Source organism: Sapajus apella, unplaced genomic scaffold, assembly GCF_009761245.1.
Source record: "Sapajus apella isolate SASKATOON/1434 unplaced genomic scaffold, GSC_monkey_1.0 scaffold71, whole genome shotgun sequence".
Classification (NCBI taxonomy): Eukaryota; Metazoa; Chordata; class Mammalia; order Primates; family Cebidae; genus Sapajus; species Sapajus apella.
The window spans coordinates 791,487-812,501 of NW_022437011.1; the positions used below are offsets into that span (position 1 = coordinate 791,487).

At 36.2% G+C, this 21,015-nt stretch overlaps 1 protein-coding gene and 1 long non-coding RNA gene across 3 annotated transcripts; one reads left to right on the forward strand and one right to left on the reverse strand.

Moving 5' to 3' along the window:
- Positions 1–196: 196 nt before the first annotated feature.
- Positions 197–11,925, forward strand: ZNF300 (zinc finger protein 300). Of its 2 annotated transcripts, XM_032250177.1 has the most exons (7): positions 197–489; positions 1,191–1,317; positions 1,993–2,034; positions 2,239–2,293; positions 6,685–6,811; positions 7,046–7,168; positions 8,369–11,925. In XM_032250177.1, exons 4-7 carry the CDS (start codon positions 2,291–2,293, stop codon positions 9,916–9,918), a joined length of 1,803 nt encoding a protein of 600 aa, XP_032106068.1. In that variant the 5' UTR covers positions 197–489; positions 1,191–1,317; positions 1,993–2,034; positions 2,239–2,290; the 3' UTR covers positions 9,919–11,925. The 2 variants fall into 2 exon arrangements, with proteins under 2 accessions (XP_032106068.1, XP_032106067.1); XM_032250176.1 differs by lacking the exon at positions 2,239–2,293.
- Positions 8,059–14,683, reverse strand: LOC116531445. Its single transcript, XR_004260427.1, has 3 exons — positions 14,456–14,683; positions 12,143–12,239; positions 8,059–8,514 (listed from the first exon to the last, which is right to left on the reverse strand). It is a non-coding gene; the product is annotated as an uncharacterized LOC116531445 (long non-coding RNA).
- Between the last annotated feature and the right edge of the window lie 6,332 nt (positions 14,684–21,015).

Here is a 21,015-nt window from a genome sequence, read left to right on the forward strand (position 1 = left end):
TCAAACTCCTCCCCTTACGTCAGAAACATTCTTCCAGTAGAGGGAAGCTCACTCCAACTTCCTCTTCAATCTCTCTTGTAAAATCTGTCTGCAAAAGTGTGCACCTTACTGTTCCTGTCTTAGGCCTCCTTCCCGTCGTCTTCCCCTCCCTTTGCTGCCGCGGTGGTACAGCCCACGCTCAGGCTCAATACCCGGCAAATCCTCCGCTTGTACGGAAACAACCAGGCTCTCAAGATGGCGGCCCCACTCGGAAACAGCATCTGGGAGCAGCCATGTTGCCTTTTGAACAAAGCCACTGAAGATGCGAAACGGGCAAAACCGCCCCGTACGGAACAGCCCTGCCTGGGGACCCCAGCGTTGCGCTCACGGACAGGAAGCGAGAGAGTTCGCCAATATGGATGTGACAGCGGTTCCCATTCAGCGGTGATGGGGGTTTGGGGATCTGATAATCGAGCTAGGAGTCAGAGGCGGGGATGTGTTTGGTCAAAGGTGAGTGTGTGGGATTGGTAATGGAAGGAGAGGAGCCCGTGAGGGTCAGTGGTAGGAGGTTTATCAAGTCACTGTTTGGGGAGGTAGTTGGTTTTATGTAGGAGTCCAAGATGTGATTAGTAACTGGGAAGTGAGAGGTGAGGGGGTGTCTTTGGGGTCAGGAATGGCGTGCAGGTGGACTGACTGGTGGGTTTAACTGGTGTCAGTGATTTAGGGGGCTCTGAGGAATCAGTGATAGAATGGTATGGACTAAATGATGGGGGCGTTCAGTAGGTACATAATTGTATGGGAGAATTCAGTAGGGTACATAATTGCTAGGCCTGAGACTTCCGAGATTTAGATGGAGACAGTAATGGGACCAGGGTGTCCTGGGGGTCAGCTACATTTTACTGGGGAAGGCCTTTACTTACATTAAATTTCCGCAGCTCATAGGCAACTGCTGAGTTCTTAAAGGTCAAGCCCCTTTTCACATCTTTTCTTAGTCTGCCATTGCCCCCTAAGCCTGGTGCCCCCATCAGATATGATCATTTAAAAACAAGACCAAACAAATCAAAACTGATAGAATCATAATGAAAAGTTTGATTTCAGTCTCTACTTTCTAAGTTTATTGAAATCATTTTATCTTTTATTCAAAAAACATTTGTTGAGCATCTGCTGGGTGTCCAGAGATAGGTATGACTGTTTCTTTTGTTTCCTTTTAGATCTGTTTTGATACAGCCTCGGATACTCCATATAAAATAATCTCTCCGTCATGGGAGCCCCCACTTCCTCTGAACTAGTTCAGCTCTGTCTGCATGACTTGTCCCAGGACTGAGAAAAGTTTACCAGGTATGTACCTTCCTGCATTGTAGTATATTCTCTTTTCTCAGTGGTTGAAACCTATCTCCGTTTTGTATGCAGACAATAGCGCCATTGAAAATCAGCAAAACAAATTTAAACAAAAAACATCTTAAAATTAACCTTTGAGTTCATGCATATTGATATAACAAGAGTTTTCTGAGTTGGGGGAAATGAGAGAGTTTTTGGAAGATTGTTGGATTCAGCTGCTGGTTCTTTTTAGGAATAGGGAATGAATGCTTCAGTTTTCCATCTAGTCATTCCCATTCTTATTGCCAAGGAGCTCCGTCTTCACTTGTATCTATATATATCTACTCATGATTATTGCCTCATGAAAATCTTCTATAAATAGAATTCCTGATTCCCTGGGGGAGCAATAAGTTGTTACTAAATCAACTGGAAACATATCTTCACATCTACCCAATGATAAAACCTTGGCGAACTTCTATGTTGATCATATTATAGGTAAAAGAGGAGTAAAGAATGATCCCTCCTCCACATGGTGCCTGCTCATCCTTCTGTAAGGCTCAAACAACATTATCCCACAGGATAGCCCATTAACTACCTGACTTCTGATGTTAGTTGTTGCTAGGCTGGTGAAAGTGAAAGCTGCAGTCTGGGTTTGGCCTATGAAAAACATTCTGATCACCAGTTTTGCTTTTTCAGTCATCTGGCCTTTTGGAAGAACAAAAAATGATGAAGTCCCAGGTGAGTTGCTTTTTTAAAAAAAATTTCTTCTTTAGTTTTCCGTACAATAAAATGGAAAGTAAAGATAGCTAAAATCTAGATTAAGGAAAAGGTGGTAACAATAAAGATCAAGACCTAGAAAGAGTTGCTAGGTAATATGTAAAAAACCTGGCTGGAAACCATTTTTAGAAATCAGTGTACTAATTTTTCTGATCTTTCTTGCAGACATCATGAGTTACACGATTTGCATTTCCCTAAAGAGAAAGATAAATTTCCCATGGTAAGAAAATATTTCTTGCCATATAAGACTTGAAAAAAAAAATCATTTTTGGCTTTTACTCTAGGAGGTGGAGTGCACAGTGTCCTCACCAACACTCCTTTGGCAAATCCACAGTAGGTTTCTTGTAGTGGTGTCTTAAAATGATCTTTTTTAGAGGGGATGTACCATAATGTCTAGCTAAACTCTTTGAACCTTATTCTTGCGTGGGGGTTGGCAAATTATTATCCATGGCCCAAATTCTCTTCTCCAACTGTTTTTATAAACAAAGTTTCATTGGAGCACAGCCAAGCTGTTTGTTTACGTGTTGTCTATGGCTGTTTTCTTGCTACAATGGCAGAGCTGAGTAGTTGCAACAGAAACCATATGGCCTACAATGCCAAAAATAAAAACTTTACTGAAAAAGTTTGTTGACCTCTGCTTTTGAGGAATAAATTGATTACAGATGCTTCCTATAATACAGCTTTATCCACAGGTAAATTCATTAACATAAGATAGGCATATTTTAAATGTTCTTTTAAACTATATATTTCTCTCAAAAAAGCAGTTCTTAAATTACCTGGCAAATCTTTGGAGGGCAAAGGTCCCTGATGCGCCATCTTTTGCCCTGCTTTCTAATTTGTAGGATTCCTGTCAATTTCAAGGCTGTTCCTTCTTTGCATTCTGATTTCTAAAAGTTTGTATTATTTTTTCTTTCTGCCATCATTTGCTATATGTATGGTATAAACATTTAAAATTATATAAAAGATAAAAATTAAAAACAAAGAGACCTTTTAACTTAAACTCTCCTTCTCCCAGGATAATCAGTGTTAACCATTGCTTCTAACTTTCCAAACATTCTTTGATATGAATATAACTGTAATTAACTGTTTATATGTAAAAGTACAAATGTGTGAGAATGTCTCCTATTTTCTGTGCTTTTCCTTTGGAAAAAGAATGTTATAGTAAACATTTTGTTCTGCAACCTGATTTTTAACTTACTGTCCAATATAAAGGTCTTTTGTATACATTGAGAGATCTTTCCATATCTATAAGGTGAGGAAACAATCCCAGGCAGCCAGGCCACAAGGAAATACTAGGTACCTGATAAATAAAGGAGAATTCTATATGAAATTCTATATAGAATTCTATATAAAATAATAAAGGAGAATTCTATATGGATTTTTTAATTAGCCCAATAAATCTATATGGAAAAATCCTTTATTATTTTATCAGGTACATAATATTTCCTTGTAGCCTGGTTGCCTGGGATTGTTTCCTCACCTTATAGATAGAGATTATAATCCTTACAGGGTTGTTGTGAGAATTGAGTAAAAACCATGCGTGAAACTATCATTGGGGCATGGTTTGTACTGTATTCAAATGTCAGCTGTTATATCGTCATCATCATTATCATTGTCAAATCTTGAAATCAGCTTTTACGTTAGGAGTCCTTATGTATATTTTACAATAGAGTTTAGAGTTCTGTTGCAAAAAGAGTTTTTCATTGTTGTTTTTGTTTTTGGATTTCAGTAGCTTTGCTTTAGAGCCATACTGTCTAATATAGTAGCCATCAGCCAAATCTGGTTACTGAACACTTGAAACTGGCTACTCTGAATTGAGATATGTCATGTTAAGTACATACCAGATTTCAAAAAAACTCACTAGTAGTTTTTAAGGATTGATTACATGTTGAAATGATATCTTGAGTAATATGTTAGAATAAATACATACTGTTAAAAATAATTTTTTGAATGTGGTTCCTAGAAAATTTAAACTTGCCTCTCTGGTTAGCTTTATATTTCTGTTACATAGCACTGCTTTGAAGGAGGATGGATTTTTTAATTAGCTCAATAAATCCAACTACTATGGCTAATTAGTTGATTAAATGCTGTTTCTTCAGGAAGAAGGCTTTATATTTGTTCCCTAGCATCCAGAAGTGAAGTCATTATTACATATAGCCTCCTTTTCAGTCTGTAACATCTACTTCCCTTTCACTGCTTCCATCTCTTTGTAGCACTTCCATTTCCCCAGGGACCGAGCTGTAAAAGTTGTTCATAGGTGACAGAAGTATAATTTTCCACTGATTGTGTCCTATATTTTTTCAAAATTAAGAAATTTATACCTACTTATATGGAAGCATTTGAGTATCATTAATAAAGCAAAATCAGAATATTAGAATGATAACATCTATGAATTTATGTCTCACAATGGATTTCCTCTATATTCCTTTATCTTTCTTATGTTACTTTTCAGATCAAAAAAATGTAGACTAATACACAAAAGTTTTTAACTAAACATGAATTTTAATTTACTTTTTCTTTATAATCTTTATTCATTTCTTTTTAACAAATGTTTCTTAAGTACCCAGTATATGTCATATGCACTGGCCTAGTTGTTGAATATCTCAAGCAGATTTAGGTTTAGTTTTCTTCTGGGAGGACTGCAGAGAGAAAATGAGTAAAAAGATGTGGAAACCAACACATAAAAGTCCTATAGCAGACATGGGAGCAGGTACTGTTATAGCAGAGCAGGAGGAACAACCAGATTTCTAAGGAAGCAGGTAATAGGCTTAAATGATTATTAACCTTGGCTCATGAGGGAAGTAGGCTGAGGACAGGAAGCAGCAATTGTAAAAGTAGAAAGGACAGAGTGATTTTAGGAAGGCTGAAGATTTTAGGAAAACTAAAATAGAGAGTGCTTCATGGAAAGGTCAACTAAGGGTGGTATTGAAATGATAAAATATAAAAGATCATGATGTTTACTATATCAAGGAGGCAGTTTGGACTGCAGTAGTCAAGAACCTAGAGTATTGAGTGGGAATAAATCTTGCAGATATGAGAGTTCATCACTCACATATTTAATATGTAATTTAGCAAGTATTTAACCACTGTAATCCCCTGTTGTCTTATATGTACAACAGGAAAATTAACAGGGTTGTCATGGACAACTAAATGTTTGGCAGCTTAATGGTGTGCATATGGAATTGGTGTGGGATGAGAGAAAACTTGAGATTTGAGATGACTGGGATGAGACTGTTAGCAAAGAAGAAAACAAAGGAGGCTTTTAAGCAGGCAGTGTTGACATTTGAAATAATCAGTTTCATTCTGAAAGTGATATTTGGTAATAATGGAATATTTAGAAAAAAAGTCTGAACAATTTATTTAAAACAATACAAATCACTATTAGTTTCTGCTATTACTTAACAACCATTGTGAGGATAATGGTGACATAATTAAAATAATCAATTTTCCCTCCAGAAACATTTTGTAACTCTACTCTTACCCGAATTCTTTTTTGATGTTGTGTCACTAATTTGTTGTGGTTTCTTCATTAATGTTTTCTGTACATTTTTTGTTGAGTTTATTATTTGGGATTTCTTGTTTTTTGTTGCTACTGTAATTGGTGTATTCATTCTGTTACTAGCTATTATATGTATATAAGAGAGCTATTAAATTTGGGGAAGCTAAGGTCATTTTCCTGTGAAATAAAGAGATTAATGATCTTCTAGAGCTCTGACATTCTATAGTTCTCTAAATGTAGCTTTTCTTTTTTTAAAAAAATGGGCTTACAAAGGGCTTTTCTGCTCTATTATCACTAATTCTCCCATTTCTTATTTTGTTACTTGTATAGTCTTTAGCACTTTTTAGAGTTTAAATTTTTATTCCATCAGAATTTATTCTTTTTGCCCAGGTATGATATAGTGTATTGGTTTGCTAGGGCCGCTATAACAAAGTACCACAAACTGGGTGGCTTATACAATAGAAATTTAGTCTCATAGTTCTAGAGGCTAGACGTCCAAAATCAAGGTGTCCGCAGGGTTGGTTCCTTCTTCAGGACTGTGAGGGATGTATTTGTTTCATTTTTCTCTCCTTGGCTTCTTAACTATCTTCTTTTTTCACTTCACATTATCTTCCCTCTATACATGTCTTTGTCTGTGTTCAAGTTTCCCCCTTTGGATAAAGACATGGATCATATTGGATTCAGTTCCACCCTAAAGACCTCATGTAGCTAGTTATATCTGCAATGACCCTATTTCCAAGTCATACCACATTTTGAGGTACTGGGGGTTAGGACTTCAACATATAAATATTCAGGAGATACAACTCAACCCATAATATTTCTTCAACGTTATTATTTTCCTGTTTACTATTCATCCAATAAACCATCTTCCTCTCAGTTATTTGGGTGCTGCCTTTAAAACTTATGAAATTACTACATGTATCAGGTAGGCATTTTATGGTTTACCTCTTTTTTTTTCTGCTCATATGCCTGGCTCTGCTTGCTAAAAACTGGATTTTACGTTTTTCCCAAAAACTATATGATACAAAACTAGGTGTGGGCATAGTTGTGCACACTATAGTAGAAATTATGAGAATGATGACTTCAGATTGAACAGGAATGTACTGTTACAGGGATTAGTATCATTCAAGGATGTGGCTGTGGATTTCACCCAAGAGGAGTGGCAGCAACTTGACCCTGCTCAGAGGACCCTGTACAGGGACGTGATGCTGGAGAACTATAGCCACCTGGTCTCAATGGGTAAGGATGGCTTCTTTGAGTAACTCAGAGTTGTCCAATCAAGTGCTTTCCTTATCGCTTGCTGTGATTAGGTAGTTTCTGACACATGTCATGACTTTTATGACCTTCATACCTTTGCAAATGGAGGTTATGCCTTTGTTGAGGGCTAACTGGACTTCACTGTAGACCACCTGAAACTGTACCTTCTTCCTTTAGTGCAGCCAATCCCAATTCTCTGTGATTTCTGTTTAATAGGGTATCCAGTTTCCAAACCAGATGTCATCTCCAAGTTGGAACAAGGAGAAGAGCCATGGATCGTAAAGAGAGACATATCAAATTGGATCTATCCAGATGAATATCAGGCAGATGGGAGACAAGGGAAGTGAAATATTAGTTTATGTGTGTTTTTTTAATTGATTGGTGCCCGAGGCTTATGTTTCTATCCTTATTGAAATCTCCTATTCTTTGCTTCTATGCTGAGAATTTAGTAGTCATTCAACAGGTAATCGTGAAGCCTATCAAAGGAGTGCTGTTTTTTGTTGATCCTGTCATACGCACACAGGAGACAGGATCATTAGTGTCATATGGTTGATCCTGTCATACATGTGCAGGAGACAGGATCATTAAAAATATGTACATATAGTATATATACATACATACATACATATGCATATATACATACATCAACTGCATGACATTATATATATAGTGTCTTTCCTGAAAGGGTTTAAAGGCAATAAAAGGCAAATTCCTTTCAAGAACATAGAAGGCAAGATTCCCAGATAAATGACTGTACAAAATTAAATGTCAAATACAGTTGCTGTTTTAAAAGTTCAGAGAAAATTAGAGTCTAAAGAGATGTGGGAGAATATGAGAGACATTTTTCAGAGCTTGCAACTATAACTGCTCTGAATGACATAAATCCTGATGAGACTGAAGGAGGAGGGTGAAGGCAAGCAAATGGTGTTGGAGAGAGAGTATATGAACAAAACCTTAGTGTCAGGAAGATATAGCTTTTCTGGGAGACCTTTGCTAGCTTTACCTGACATGTATACAAAGTAGTTTATTGGGAGTCGTAGAATTTAAGTCTGTATTCTCAGTGTGATGCTGGATCTGTAATGGGATATTAGATTTTTCTATTATTTATGTTAGTTATTAGGAAAATAGATTGACGAGAGTTAAAGTATTTTGCTTACAGAAAATACCTTCTTTAGAGTGATGGCAGGATAAGAAGAATATGTAGCACATCATTTATAATATAAATGAAATTAAACAGTAAAAAGGGTTTTTTAATTCAGAAAGCAGAAGTGAAAGATTCTAGAATCCAAAATTAGAGTGATGAGAACCCAGACATTGTTTCATCTAAGTTTAGTTTTTACGTGACTATTTCTGTTAAACATTCTTGTCTATCTATTCACCTGATAACTCTATATGCTGTACTGTCTTCTGAGATGGCCTGTTTCCATCCCTGTATTGTGAGTTCATCTACTATGTTGGATCATCTGTTTGTTCCACTTCCTCACTGTCTGTTAACTGACTCTTGTGATGACTCTTAAATTGTATCTTTTCTTCTTTTAGACAGGAAGAGTAACCTTCACAACTCTGAATCATGTATTTTGGGGACAGTTTTTTCCCAACATAAGATACTGAAAGGAGTCACAAAGGATGGTTCATTGTGCTCCATTTTAAAAGTCTATCAAGGTGATGGCCAGCTGCAGAGATTTCTGGAGAATCAAGATAAACTCTTCAGGCAGGTCACATTTGTTAACAGCAAAACAGTGACTGAGGCATCAGGGCATAAATATAATCCATTGGGAACAATGTTTCAACAGTGCATAGAACCAGATACATCAATACAGAGATTCCATAAATATGATGCTTTTAAAAAGAATTTAAAACCAAATATTGACATACTGAGTTGTAATAAGAGCAATTCAAGGAAAAAACCTGCTCAAAGTTTGGGAGTTGGAAAATCATCTAGTGAGAGTGAGCCCAATTCTAATCTTGAGAAGATTCACAATGGAGTAATACCTTTTGAAGATAATCAGTGTGGAAATGTTTTAAGCAATACACAATCCCTTATTCAATATCAGAATGTTGAAACTAAAGAGAAAACCTGTGTATGCGTTACATGTGGGAAAGCCTTTGCTAAGAAGTCACAGCTTATTGTACATCAAAGAATTCATACTGGAAGGAAACCATATGATTGTGGTGCATGTGGAAAAGCCTTCAGTGAGAAGTTTCATCTTGTTGTACATCAGAGAACTCATACTGGGGAGAAACCTTATGATTGCTCTGAATGTGGAAAAGCCTTCTCTCAGAAATCATCCCTTATTATACATCAGAGAGTTCACACTGGGGAAAAACCCTATGAATGTAGTGAATGTGGGAAAGCCTTCTCCCAGAAATCACCCCTCATTATACATCAGAGAATACATACTGGGGAAAAGCCCTATGAATGTAGAGAGTGTGGGAAGGCCTTTTCCCAGAAGTCACAGCTGATTATACACCATAGAGCTCATACTGGAGAGAAGCCGTATGAGTGTACTGAATGTGGGAAAGCCTTCTGTGAGAAGTCCCACCTCATTATACATAAAAGAATTCACACTGGTGAGAAACCCTACAAATGTGCTCAATGTGAAGAAGCCTTCAGCAGGAAGACGGAACTCATTACACATCAGTTAGTTCATACTGGGGAAAAACCTTATGAATGTACTGAATGTCGGAAGACGTTCTCCCGCAAGTCACAGCTTATCATACATCAGAGAACACATACTGGAGAGAAACCCTATAAATGTAGTGAATGTGGCAAAGCCTTCTGTCAGAAGTCACATCTCATTGGACATCAGAGAATTCACACAGGAGAAAAACCTTATATATGTACTGAATGTGGGAAAGCCTTCTCTCAGAAGTCCCACCTTCCAGGACACCAGCGAATTCATACAGGAGAGAAACCTTACATATGTGCTGAATGTGGAAAGGCCTTTTCTCAGAAGTCTGACCTTGTTTTACATCAAAGGATTCATACTGGGGAAAGACCCTATCAATGTGCAATATGTGGGAAAGCCTTCATCCAGAAGTCACAACTAACTGTACACCAGAGAATTCATAAAGTGGTAAAATCATAATGAACTGGCCACAGAAAAGCCTTAGTATTAGCTCAAGCCTTAATACTTACTAGAAACCGAATTAATTTGATAATCTTGGGGACAACATCTCAATAGATAAAATTTTTTAAGGGAATTTATGTTTCTAGTATGGTGGTGCCTAACTTTTCCAGCAAAGATGATGGAAAATAGTTATATAAATGAAGAACATTTTTAACATGGCATGTGAAGCTTTTAAAGTTATGAACTTAATGATCAACACAAGTTAAGCATACAGAATATTGTCAAGTTGCATATTCCTTATACTACATAATGATAATCAGCCATTGTGAAACTGCTGATATTAGTTTGGCATAATTATGGCCATAAAGTAATTTTCTATAAAAGACGTGGAAGAAAGCTTGAGTAAACAACAAAATAAAACCTAGAAACTATTTTAAGAAGGGACTGGAGCATGATCCCTAAAGCTACATATAAAGTTCTTGTACAAAATATGGAAAGATAGGTTGATCATATTCAGTAAAGTTTATGCATATGCATTTCCCCATCTCAAGCATATAAGTTGACCTGCACCTCTGAAAGGACCTTGAGATTGATGTATTTTGAGCAGGTCTCCCTTTTACTCCCCCAAGCTGGGAACTTGTAGCTGAAAAATACTGACACTGAGGCCAGATAGTCTTGGGTTTAATCCTGGCTCAGTGATTCACAGACTGTGTGACTTTAGGCAAACATACTTCCCCTCTCTGAGTATGTTTTATCAGTAAGTACAAATACAATGCAGTGCTCATTTTCAGTTAATATTAGTACTTTTTAAATCTTTACTCTTGAAGCATTAGATGCTAAGACTAATGTGTAAAAGCCACGTCTGAACTTGCTTTGCCCTCTGGACACTCTGCTTTTGATTGCCCATCCCTGTAAGTGGCTCATTTTACTGTCTTCTAATCCTGGTGGCCTTATCTTTGCTATGTTAAGGTTACATTTTTTAATACTTGCATTTATTTACATACACTTATATAAACTGTGGTGACTGCACATAAAGACCTGCCTAATGTCTCTTCACTTCTTAGTGATTCTTGCCTTGAAACCCCAACTGTTTTCCCTGAAAATTTACAGGGGAAAATTCTTGAGGTGAGAAGTCATGCCTGCATAGCCTTGAGAACATGAGGTCTCTAAAATATCTCCTACTGTGTTTTTTGTCATTCCATCTATTCCCCCATAAGCATTTTTAGATGAGCACCCTTGCTGGCGGTGACCAGCAGGAGAGCATACTTGGCAAGGTTGAGAATGCCTGTGTGATAAACACAGCATCTGCACATGTTTCCTGCTTGATTTCCTACCTACTTGATACCCTTCCTGCTTGGCTGAACTGTCTGTTGTGAAAACATGGGACTCCTCTGGTTGCAAACCACTATAGAGTGAGGGTACACTGGACAGGGATGTGGTAACTCAGTATTAAAACTGCCGTTCACTGGACAGAGATGTGGGAACTCAATATTAAAGATGTCTTTCCCCCACGTCCCAGGTGATTTATATATTGTTGGGGTGGGGAAAGAGAAATCCAAAGGAGCAAGCCCAATCATAAAATAGAATTGCTAATTTTATTGTTGAATAACAGAAATGAAAATACTATGTAGCATTTAGGTAGCTAGCACATGGCTATAAAACTTTAGTGGATTTTTAGCTCTGTTTATATGGAACTAAAGCTACAATTATGTGGAGCTAAGCTTCCCCCCCATTAGTAAATGGGAGATACCTAGTTTTCATCAATACTTACATTGAGCTTACTCTGATGTCTTGTTTTGCATAATTCTTTTATCAGGCTTGCTCTGATGGTCTGTTCTTTATATTTTTTTTAAATCTGTGCATCCTATAATTGCCCCTGACAGTGTATCTAACACATGTGTTTAGTCATATTCTTCACTCCTCAGCAAAGTCACATCAGTTTTCCACAATAGTCAATGAACCCCATATTAAAACCTCAGCAAGCTTTAAAAAAAAAATCTTATAATTTGGTTCTAAAATTATATATGAAAATGCTCCAAGGCAAGGGTAGCTAAGACACTTTTGAAGAACAAATTTGGATAATTTATTAGACTTCTTATAAAACAGTGGAAATTAAGGCAGTGTGGCATTACTCCAGTGGTTATATAGGTAATGGTAAAAGAGAATCTGAAAACTGATAATTACCTGTAGACACTTGAATTATGACAAAGTTGGCATTCTAGAATAATGGGAGAAAACTTACCTTTTCAATAATGCTTCTGGCTCAGTTATCCATATGAGTAAAACAAATAAAAAACAAGTTTACTGCATACCATTCACAAATTTTATTCTGCCTAAACCTGTAATAGAGGAAGATGTATAGCAGTTAGTACAGATCAGGCAAAAGAAAGCCTGAAAATATCTAAGCATCTGTCTCAATAGTTTAGAATAAAAAACGTTGTGATCTAACTCCAAGAAAGTAAAAAGGACATGATAAAAATAAGAGAAGATGAAGAAATAGGGAAACACACAAAATAGGAACAATAAAACAAGAAAATTGTGGCTCATGCCTGTAATCCCCATACTTGAGGAGGACAAGGTAGGATGATGGCTTGACCCCAGGAGTTCAAGGCTGTAGTCATTGTGCCACTGCACTCCAGCCTGGGTGACAGAGTGAGACCTGTCTCAAAACAATGTATTGTTGATTGAAAAAAATAATACAATTGATAATCCTCTGGTATTACAGTTGAATAAGTAAGGCATAAATACCCAATGTAAGCAATGAAAAGGGAGAACATTACTTCAGAATCTACAGATATTTAGAAAACATTAAAAAGATTTGAATGTAACAATATTTTACTGAAAGATAATGTTAATTCTACAATATATCTTCCAGAAAAGAGGAAGTATCCCTTTTTGAAAAAATTTTTAAGGTTAGCATTACCCTAAGGCTAAAACCAGACAGATATTCAGGAAAAAAATAATTAATGACCAATATTTCTACTGAACATAGACACAAACAATCTTAACAATATTTGCAAATGAAATTCTGGAATATTTGTTTTTTTTTAATTGCATTTTAGGTTTTGGGGTACATGTGAAGAACATGCAAGATTGTTGCATAGGTACACACATGGCAGTGTGATTTGCTGCCTTCCTCCCCATCACCTATATCTGACATTTCTCCCCATGCTATCTCTCCCCAACTCCCCACCTCCGTCCCTCCCCTATTTCCCCCCAACTGACCCCAGTGTGTAGTGCTCCCCTCCCTGTGTCCATGTGTTCTCATTGTTCAACACCCGCCTATGAGTGAGAACATGCAGTGTTTGATTTTCTGCTCTTGTGTCAGTTTGCTGAAAATGATGGTTTCCAGGTTCATCCATGTCCCTACAAAGGACACAAACTCATCGTTTTTGATGGCTGCATAATATTCCATGGTGTATATGTGCCACATCTTCCCTGTCCAGTCTATCATTGATGGGCATTTGGGTTGGTTCCAGGTCTTTGCTATTGTAAACAGTGCTGCAATGAACATTCGTGTGCACGTGTCCTTATAGTAGAATGATTTATAATCCTTTGGATGTATACCCAGTAATGGGATTCCTGGGTCAAATGGAATTTCTATTTCTAGGTCCTTGAGGAATCGCCACACTGTCTTCCACAATGGCTGAACTAATTTACACTCCCACCAACAGTGTAAAAGTGTTCCTATTTTTCCACATCCTCTCCAGCATCTGTTGTCTCCAGATTTTTTAATGATTGCCATTCTAACTGGAGTGAGATGGTATCTCAATGCAGTTTTGATTTGCATTTCTCTAATGACCAGTGATGATGAGCATTTTTTCATATGTTTGCTGGCCTCATGTATGTCTTCTTTTGTAAAATATCTGTTCATATCCTTTGCCCACTTTTGAATGGGCTTGTTTGTTTTTTTCTTGTAAATCTTTTTTAGTTCTTTGTAAATTCTGGAAATTCTGGAATATTTGAAAAGAAAAGTACATTATGGCCAAGTAGAGTTTAATTTAGGAATGCAAGGTTGGTTCAACATATAAAACCAAGTGATGTCATTCTTCATTTCAATAGCCTAAAACAGAATCATTGTAAGATCAGTTCAGCAGATGCAGGAGAAATATTTAACAAAAAATTTTCACATCCATTTAGAATAAAACTTTAAATAAACTGGGAATAAAGGGCAGCCTTCTCAAATAATTAAAGGGCAGATACAGAAAACCTACAGTAAACATCATATTTAACGGTTGGAAAAAAAGGCAAGAATATTTACTTGACTCTATTTCTGGTTAATATTATACTGGCAAATTTAGTCAGTGCAATAAGTAAAGCAAAGTAAGGAGTGGGCCTGCAAGCTGGAATGGAAGAAATGAAAGTGTTATTTGTAGACAACATATCCTTCTACGTAGAATATCTCAAAAACTGCACAAAATACTTACTAGACCTAATAAGCAGGTTTTGTAAAATATCTAAATAATTGGAGAGATACAATGTTTAAAGACTAAAAGATTCAATATTGTTAAGATATCCATTCTCCTCAGAGTGGAATTGATATCTTAATTCTTACCTGTATGTTGGATGCAATATGCACACATACAAAACCTGGCAAACAATTTTTGGTAGAAATCGACAAGCTGATTCAGAAATTTATATGGATTGCAAATAACCTAGAATAGAGCACAGTACTTTGAAAAAGAAAAGCAATGTTGTAGACTCACCCTACCTGATATCAAGGCCTATTATAAAGCTACAATAATTAAGACTGTGGCATTGGCATAAGATTGAGACAGGTCAATGAAACAAGGCAGATTCCAGAAATCAAGCCATACATAATGATTCTGAGCAACTGATTTTAAACAAAATTATCAAGTAATTCAATAGACAACGTAGTCTCTTCAACAAGCAGTGCTACAAAGATGGAAATCTATGTGCAAACAAAAAACTGAACCTTGACATTTAGCTCACACTATATATAAAAATCAATTTGAAGTTGGTCATGGACATAAACATAAAGCTAGAAACTAAAGTTTTAGAAGAAAACTGTGAGTTTGAGTTATGCAAATATTTTTCAAACAGGCTACAAAAATGCAAAGCATAAAATTAAAATTTTTAAGTTGGAGTTCATTATAATGATAATGTCTGCTTTTCAAAATACACCGTTAAGAAAATTAACTTCTCATATTCACTTCTACAGACACTGAGTTCTACAGTACTGCTTTCTTCAAGCAGTACTGGTTCCTCTTAGTGGGCAAAGATATTTGAAAACCTCAATCTGACTGCTCTGGGTGCTCATAACCAGTGGGATGTCATTACATCTACATCACTTTCAGTGGATTTGGCAAGGGGTCAGAATTCATATGTAAATGTGTGAGTTTCTACTGATCTCTCCTATTCATCTTTTTCATGAAATCTTTGATGTTTTACTAGTATTTATCTTGTCTTACACTGAAAATAATGGTTTCCAACCACACTAGTGGATACTTAATTGTTTTACCTTATAGTATACCTAAACAAGTCACAAATTATCTACGCTAATATTAGTATAAGAATAAGTGAACAAAAACAGATAACAAGTGAACAAAATCAATTTTTTCTGAGTCAGGGTCTCACTGTTGCCCAGGCTGGAGTACAGTGGCATAATCTCGGCTCACTGAAACCTCCACTTCCCGGGTTCAAGCAATTCTCTCACCTCAGCCTCCCAAGCACTGGCACTACAAGCATATGCCACCACACCTGGCTAATTTTTGTATTTTTTGGTAGAGACAGGGTTTCACCATCTTGGCCAGGCTGATCTCAAACTCCTGACTTTAAGCAATGCATCTACCTCAGCTTCCCAAAGTGCTGGGATTACATGTCTGAGCCTCTGTGCCTGGCCAAACAAAATACATTCTTTTTTTTTCTTTTCCTTTCTTTTTGAAACAGAGTCTCACTCTGTCACCCAGGTAGGAGTGCAGTGGCAGAACCTTGGCTCACTGCAACCTCCACCTCCCGGATTCAAGTGATTCTCCTGCCTCAGCCTCTTAATTGGGATTACAGACACATGCCACCATACCCAGCTAATTTTGTATTTTTAGTAGAGATGGGGTTTCACAATGTTGGCCAGGCTGGTCTCAAACTCCTGACCTCAAGTAATCCATCTGCCTTGGCCTCCCAAAGTGATGGGGTTACAGGCATGAGCCACTGTGCTTGGCCAACAAAATACATTCTTATGTGGAAACCCTTATTTCAATATTTTTCTAGTTGAATAGCTATAAAATTGAACCAAGTTAAAAATAATTACATCAACAGTCTAAAATACAAACGTATAAGTGTTGAAGGAAGTATAGTCATAGATAATAGATGTTTTGTGAAAACTAACTTCCCATTCTTCCTACCTGCAATATTCTCTCTTTTTAAGTCATTTTTGTGGATGAGTTTTTTACATATTTCCCACATTGATTCTTAATTTGGTAGCTTTTATATTCTAGGTGTCATATTTGCTTTTAATTGCCAGCCCTTTATAATACAATTTACCTACTAGACATAGCCAAATTAATTTAATTTCTATTCATGAAGCCATAGCTAGGAATTGCACCTTTTCTTTTGCTAGTGTAAGTTTTGAGGTCTGAGTTCTTAACTGCAGTATCCACAAAGGAACTCATTAAATAAGGAGGACTGCCTGTGATGCATCATGCAGTGATGCTAATTGAGGATTCTTTATGCTAGTAGCTTGGGCTCTCACTGGTTTTGAGAAAGTTTTGATACATTTCTGCTATAGAGAAATTTCTAACCTGATGTAAGATCACAGAATTTGCTAGGAAGTCATTCAGTTGCTATTCAGTCTTTCTTTCAAATCTGAAGCTCTGAAAGATCTTAGGTAATCCTTGAAATAGTTATCAGAAATTTTTGACACATTTCTGCTGCAGAGTTTATTTCTGACCTGATGAGGAGACTGAAAGATCACAGAATTTACTAGGAAGTCATTCAGTTGCTATTCAGCCTGTCTTGCAAATATGAAGCTGTGAAAAATCTGAGGTAATCCTTGAGATAGTTATTAGGAACCTTCTCTAGACTGTTCTTCTTAAAGGACTGTACCCCTTTCATACAACCAAGGCTTGAGAGCCTTGTTGGTAATAGACAGCACAAACATCACAGCTTCTTTCTTCACTATACCAAGGCATGCAATGCCTGCACACCCTCCTCGTGGAATCTTTTTACCAGATACTCTAGTTTGAATGTTTGTCCCCTCTGAAACTTACCTTGAAACTTAATCCCCAGTGAGGCAGTATTGAGAAGTGGGGCCTTTAAGAGGTGATTGGGTCATGAGCGCTGTGTCCTTATGAGTGGATTAATCCATACCTAGTGTAATGTATTAATAAGCTAATGGATTATCACAGAAGTGGGACTAGTAATTTTATAAGAAAAGGAAGAAACTTGAGCTAGCATGCTTAGCCCCCTCATTATGTAGTGCTCTGCATTATCTTGGAACTCTGCAGAGCATCCATAGCAGCAAGAAGACTGTTAATCACACATGGCCCATAATTTTGGACTTCTCAACCTCTACAACTATAAAAAATAAATTGTGCTCCATTATAAATTACCCCATTTTAGGTATTCTGTTACAATCCACAGAAAATAGACTAGGACACCAGAAAAGAGAGCATCTCCACACAAACTCTAATATCAATATTTTAAAGGTCAGTAACTGCTTTGAAGGATCATCACATATTGTTTCACCAACAAATGAATAAACAAATATTGTCTTTATTGCCTTTTTATTATACCTAAAAGAAAATCAAAATAGTACAAAGAGCAACTTAGCTTTCATTAATCAATTTCTGATTAATTAAAACTCAGGTATTCTAGAGTCTACACACTTAAAAATTATGTTATGTTGCCTGTCCTGCCTCCCTTTCCCTTCTATAATTCACACAATTATCTTCCATTTCTGAATTGGTAATGGTAGATGATACTTGCATACAGATGCTCTTATTTAGCCAAACTTTAATATTGAAAAAAAAAATGCCATAAAACACTTCAAGGTACCATTTAATTAAAAATTTAATCTTAATCCTTATGTTTTAGTGTTAAAAAATGACCTTTCATAGGTCCTGGTAGTGAGATAGTTTGTTGGGAATACAGACCTATGATAATCATGCTGGATCTTTAAATGAGCTAAGAGGATTCTTGGCTGCAGAACATTGGAGTTGGGATTGATGCTAAATATTCAGTGACTGCCCTGAGCTTTGACCCTCTAGGATTGGGAAGTATAGAAATTTAGTCCCTTGGGAGTTGTGTTCTGGTTGATGATACTCTTTTTTGCTAGTTTGCCAAAAAAAAAGAAAGAAAAGGAAAAAGGAAAAAAAAAAAGAAAGAGGATCCTGGCCCTGGATTTTGTTGTGAAGAAGATCCACAGGAAGCTTGATTTAATGTCTAACATTGCTTTGAAATTCCACATCTATGGGAAATATCAGTGTGTTCATGGATATGGCTCCCTGAAAAGTGTCATACCACATACAATCATAGCTGCCAGAGACAGGCCAAATAGTGCCTGTCGTTGGAATGACTATGTGGTCATCTGCTGGCAAAACATGCTCATGTTCATATTGTCTCTTTTACTATATATAAAGTGGTACAATATAACTTGGCAGTAGATTGTATAGTATAAATGCTAAACAAACCACTAAAATAAGAAAGCAGAGCTATAGCTTATAATCCAAAAAGAAGAGAAGTAATCATAACAAATAATCCAAAACAAGGTAGAAAAATAGAACAAAAAACAGAACAAATAGAAAATAAAATAGGATAGTCTAATCTAATGACATAAATACTCAGATTAAACGTAAATAATCTAAAGACACCAATTAGAAGCAGCAATTGTCAGATAAAAAAGCAGAGACTACATGCTGCCTACGAGAAACACACTTTAAATGTAAAGATACAAATGGATTTAAAGTAAAAGAATGGAAAAAGGATATACCATGATAACACAAGTCAAAAGAAATCTGGAGGGCCTATCTTAATATCAGATAAAATATATGTCAGGATAAATAATAACTAACAGAGATTTTTTAAAGACCAGTTCATAGTGATAAAGGAATCAGTTTATCATGAAAACATAATCCTAAACACTTAGGCACTTAATAGCAGAGCTTCACCATACATGAAGCAATAACTGATAAAATTTCAAAGGAAAAATAGATAAATCCACAATTACAATTGGAAATTTCAGAATGTTCTCACTACTTGAGAGAATGAGAAGATTGACAATTAGTAAGGTTATAGTAGGTAAGTTTGAACAGCAAAATCAACTGATTTGACCTAGTTGACATTTGTAGAACATCCACCCCAAAATGGTACAATTTACATTTTTAAGTCCATGTGAAAACATTTACCAAGACAGATCAATAAATTTAAAAGGTAAGGTGATTCATTTTCATGTGATTCTAATATAATTCATTAGAAATCAATTACATTAGAAATTAAATTAGAAATCAATAACAGAAAAGTAACTGAAAAATATAAAATATATGGAAACTAAATAACACACTTCTAAATAACCCATTGGTCAAAGAATGAATCAAAAACAAAATGAAGCATTTTGAACTCAATGAAAATAAAATGCAGCATATCAACATTTGTGGAATGTCTCTAAAGTAGTACTTAAAGAGAAATTTGGAGTGCTAAAGGAATGCATTAGAAAACAAGAAAAGTCTCAAACCAGTTAATCAGTTTCCACCTTAAGAAGCTAGGAGCAGGAAAAAATGAAATTCATTATAAACAGCAGAATGATCTGTTCAAAGCATGAATTAAATAGAAAAAAAGAGAAAATACATCAAAAGCTGGCTTTTTGAGAAGACAGATATGTCAGACTCAGGAAAAAGGAGAGATGACAAAATTATTCAAATCAGAAACGAGAGAAGTGACATTACTACGGACTTTACAGACATTCCAAAGATTATGAATATCTTAATGCCAATAAACTTGATAACTTAGATGAAGTTAAAAAATCCTTTGAAAGACACAAACTACCACAGCTCACTCAAGAAGAAATAGATATTAATAACATAAATAGTCCTATATCAATTTTAAAAATTCAATTATTAGTTTAAAAGCTTATCAAATTCAAAATAAAACTCCAGGATCAGCTTCATTGGTCAACTGTCTCAAACCAAACAATATTTAAGGAGGCAACAATTCAAATTCTATACAAGTTTTTCCACAAAATTGAAGAGGAAGGGATAATTCCCAATACATTGTATTAGGTCAGCATTACCATGATACAAAACCAAAAGATAAGAAAATAAAACTACAGACCAATATCCCTCATAAATATGCAAGAGTCTAAACAAAATTTTAGCAAATTGAATGTCACATTATATAAAAAGGACAATACATCAAGACCAAGTGGGTTTTCTCTCAGAAATGCAAGGTTGGAATAACATTTGAAAATCAGTCAATGTAAGTCACCACATCAGTAAACAAAAAGGGAAACCATATTACCATCTCAATAGATGAAAAAAAGTATTTGACAAAAATCTATCAACTAAAAAGGAACTCACTTCTTCAATAGATAAAAAGGAAGTGAAAACCCTACAGTTAATATCATATAGTGAAAGACTGTTTTTCTTTAGAAAAAGCAAGGATGTCTCCTCTGTTGTTTCTTATTTTTTTTTTTCCTTTGAGATGGAGTTTCACTCATGTCACTCAGGCCGGAGTGCAGTGGTACCATCTCGGCTCACTGCAACTTCCATCTCCCAGGTTCAAGTGATTCTCCTGCCTCAGCCTCCTGAGTAGTTGGGACTATAGGCGTGCACCACTACTCCCAGCTAATTTTGTGTTTTTAGTAGAGACAGGGTTTCACCATGTTTGACAGGATGGTCTTGATCTCTTGACCTCATGATCCACCCCCCTTGGCTTTCCAAAGTACTGAGATTACAGGTGTGAGCCACCACGCCTGGCCTTGTCTGTCATTTCTATTGATCAATATACTAGAGGTCCAAGCCAGTACAATCAGTCAAAAAATGGCATTAAGTTTGGAAAAAATAAAGAAGTAAAACTCTATTTGCAGATGGTATGCTCATTGATATGGTTTGGCTGTGTCCCCACCCAAATATCACCTTGAATTTTAGCTCCCACAATTCCCAC

Excerpts from the sequence above, each read along its gene's own strand:
- ZNF300 (XM_032250176.1), top strand. Across the intron at positions 6,812-7,045 it reads TAGCCACCTGGTCTCAATGG|GGTATCCAGTTTCCAAACCA; the intron begins GTAAGGATGGCT and ends TCTGTTTAATAG. Across the intron at positions 7,169-8,368 it reads TCAGGCAGATGGGAGACAAG|ACAGGAAGAGTAACCTTCAC; the intron begins GGAAGTGAAATA and ends TTCTTCTTTTAG.